Here is a 3,223-nt window from a genome sequence, read left to right on the forward strand (position 1 = left end):
ATTTAAGTCAAACTCAACTTGGTTTATGGTTACTCCATAAAATAAAATGTGAAATTGTGTTGTGAAGGACATGAATTATTTTTCAGTTTCTGAACTGGGACATGACAACAAAAGTTTTAGAACCGCTCCCCTAATGTAATCCAGTTCCACAGCATGGAAAGAAATCTATCTTCTAATGATAAACCACATATTTAAGAGTAAATAATTCCTGGATTTTCCGCATTTTATCTTTGTATTGCAATCAGTCAAATTAGTTGTTTTTCCAACATTCAATGATCAGACCTTCATTACTGAAAAGGTGCACTACATATTTATATACCTGACGATTCACAGCTTGGATAACTCATCTGACCTTTTGTCCTCTGTCTTTGTCTTTAGTACCCAGTCAGCCTCCTCAGAATGTGCGAGCCATCTCTGTAACATCTGACGAAGCAGTTATCACATGGGCTGAGCCTCCAAGACTGACACTTCACGGTGTATTGAAGGGATATCGTGTTGTTTTTTGGGCTGTTTTCCCAGATGGAGGTGTGTTGAGTTTGTCTTGTTATATCCAGGTTAAATCGCGATCACTAAATGTCTCAGGTTTGCATTCTAATCTTCTCTCTGTCCTATTGTCTAACAGAGTGGGGTGAAATGCAGAACATCACAACCACCAAAGAGCAAGTGGAGCTGAGAGGCCTTGAAAAGTTTACTAACTACAGCATCCAAGTGCTGGCCTACACCCAGGCTGGGGATGGCGTCCGGAGCAACGTCCTTTATATCCAAACCCGTGAGGACTGTGAGTCTGTATTTTACTAGCTCTGACCAAACAGATAAACCAAGTGAAGAACTGACCTCCAGTCAGGAAGAGTCATTTACTTTCCTCACATCTTTGGGGCAGGTTTAAGGTTTTTTGTTTCTTTTTCTTGGTTTAGGCAGCAATGTGGGAGGCAGAGAGCCAGCGGGGGTAGAGGGGGTCTTTGTAAGGCTGAGGTTGCTGATTAAAACCTCTTTGTGCTCTGATGTGCCATTACCAGTGCTAATGAGAATTAAGAAGCCAAAAAGTGTGTGTGTGGTTAAGGACCCTAAGGGTGTCAGTCTGTGCACGCGGGTATCTGGAGGTGTGTGTGTGTGGAGATGGGTGGGGGGTTAAGTCTGTCTGTTTGCAGGTGTATATGGCTTTGTGTTGGCGTGCATGCACGAGTGCATGTGTGTGTACATGCCCTATTGTTTGTGTGCAAGTCTACCCTGGCACCCAGCACAAGGAGAGGGATTAATTCTTTGTGGCTTAGAGAGAATTAATTTTGTGCTTACACTGGCGGTGCTGTGGATTACATCCGTATCCGCCTCTCCTCCACCTCCCTGGGGCCAGGCAGAGGAGAAGGCAGGCGTCTGGAGATGAAGAAAATGAGGGAGAGAGGGAGTGCAGGAAAGAGAGGGGAGCAGAGATTCTAAGATGTGTCGTTTCAGAAAAGGCCTTTATTCTCTTTTCACCACCATATCTCCATTTTATGAGCTGGCCCCACTGCAATTGCTATTCAAATATGTCTATTGTGTTAGTCTTTGTGTGTGCATGTGTGAGAGTGTGCGTGTTTATCAGGGGCAAACTGAGTGTGTCTTTTTTCCCTGATGCGGGTTGACACTGTGTCCAGGGGCAACCTCTTCACAAACGCTCAGCGTTTTCTGTATTTTCCCTTTGCCCTCGGTTCTCTCCGCAGCACATGGAAAAGTGTTTGCTGTGCAATTGTGCAAACAGCCAGTTCTCAGTCTGTCGTTCTCTGCCTCTGTCTCTTACATGAATAAACATAGAAGACAGCAAGCATAAGAATATTGAAGACCGGGATTAATTTTTCAGCCTTATATCTAGGGGACCACAGTATTTGGCTCTTTGAATGTGTGGTTACATGTCTTCATTTGTGGGTTTTATGTTAAAAATACTATTTTGGTATAAATTCCAATGTTGTCAAGTTCTCTCAGGATTTTCTGACCTTTGACTCTAAATGAACTCATATCTCTTAATAATATTTAAGTATTGCACAAATACCTCTCATATTAATAAATCCTAATGTCATATTCTGCTGGTGCTCGGCCAAATACAAATTTCCATCAAAAACAGCCTAATTTCTGGACATCACTGAGTAAGGGAGTTGTTGGTCATAACATACATTGTTGTTATAGATCATGCATTTTTAAATTTTTTGCTCAGTATGAGCCTTAAATGGTGATAGTAAAAAGAGAATAATCATTTTCTCTTTATGGAACTTAAGGCATATTGTCTGTTCTAAATGTATGTAAAGCTACAGGTGTCACTAGTGTCCAAATGAAGACTTTCTCATAAGATGTGGTTTATAATGAAGTGAGGTCTTAAATTAATTAATTCACCAGTAGTTTCATACTTAGTGGGGCTGATGAGGAGAAATCTTTATTTGGGAAGAGGTTGAGGACTACAGTCATGCAGCATAAGGCCTTTTTTAGGGCTTTATAAATGATAATAAAGAACCAATAGATTTTTAGAATGTATAATAATACACTACTATATGCAGGCTAGTATGCATATAGAGCAGCTGGTATACCGCTAGTCATGTTCTTAACATCATTATCTGTGCTCTATTAAATGGCAGAAAATACTGAAATATTCCTTTTGTATTTTCCCATAAGCCAGGCTATTGATCACTGGAGTTCTCTCTCTAATATTGTAGGGTTTTACCTAATAATATTAACAAGCGCTTCGAGACAGCTGTTATTATGATGTGTAAAAGAAAGTTGAATTGAATTTCTGACTGCTTGTTTTGTCAAACTAATAGTCTAAAACCCAAAGATGTTCAATTTACTGCAAATAATAAAGATGAAAGGGAAAACTACTTCCCGTTTACTGTAACCACATTGAAATATAAGTGGTTCACATTTTACTCAGCCCTCCATTTCTTTCTTTTTAGACCCTGGACCCCCAGCTGGCATCAAAGCTGTGCCCTCCTCTGCCAGCAGTGTCGTAGTGTCGTGGTTGCCCCCTCACAAGCCAAATGGAATCATCCGCAAGTACACCATTTACTGCTCCAGCCCCGGGTCAGGCCAACCGGTAAGTTACAAGAGGGGCGCAGAGAGTTTCACGATAAACAAATGAATTAAAGTGGAAAAGTGAAGGGGACAAGACCCTATTTTCTATGCAGAAAATAGCTTCTGTTAAACATTTTATATGTTGCTGAGATAAAACTCATTTGACTTAATTACAGCGTTTGCGTGTGTG

At 40.8% G+C, this 3,223-nt stretch overlaps 1 protein-coding gene across 1 annotated transcript in view; it reads left to right on the forward strand.

Annotated features, from left to right (window-relative positions):
• Nucleotides 1-3,223, forward strand: part of dscaml1 (Down syndrome cell adhesion molecule like 1) — a 99,229-nt gene that overhangs the window by 81,655 nt on the left and 14,351 nt on the right. Inside the window, exons 19-21 of the mRNA XM_013910469.1 lie at nucleotides 379-525; nucleotides 623-778; nucleotides 2,916-3,055. Coding sequence (XP_013765923.1) covers nucleotides 379-525; nucleotides 623-778; nucleotides 2,916-3,055 — 443 coding nt within the window. The remainder of the gene's footprint in view (nucleotides 1-378; nucleotides 526-622; nucleotides 779-2,915; nucleotides 3,056-3,223) is intronic.

This window comes from Pundamilia nyererei, unplaced genomic scaffold (genome assembly GCF_000239375.1).
Source record: "Pundamilia nyererei isolate P.nyererei 1_Seehausen unplaced genomic scaffold, PunNye1.0 scaffold00003, whole genome shotgun sequence".
In the NCBI taxonomy this organism is placed as follows: Eukaryota; Metazoa; Chordata; class Actinopteri; order Cichliformes; family Cichlidae; genus Pundamilia; species Pundamilia nyererei.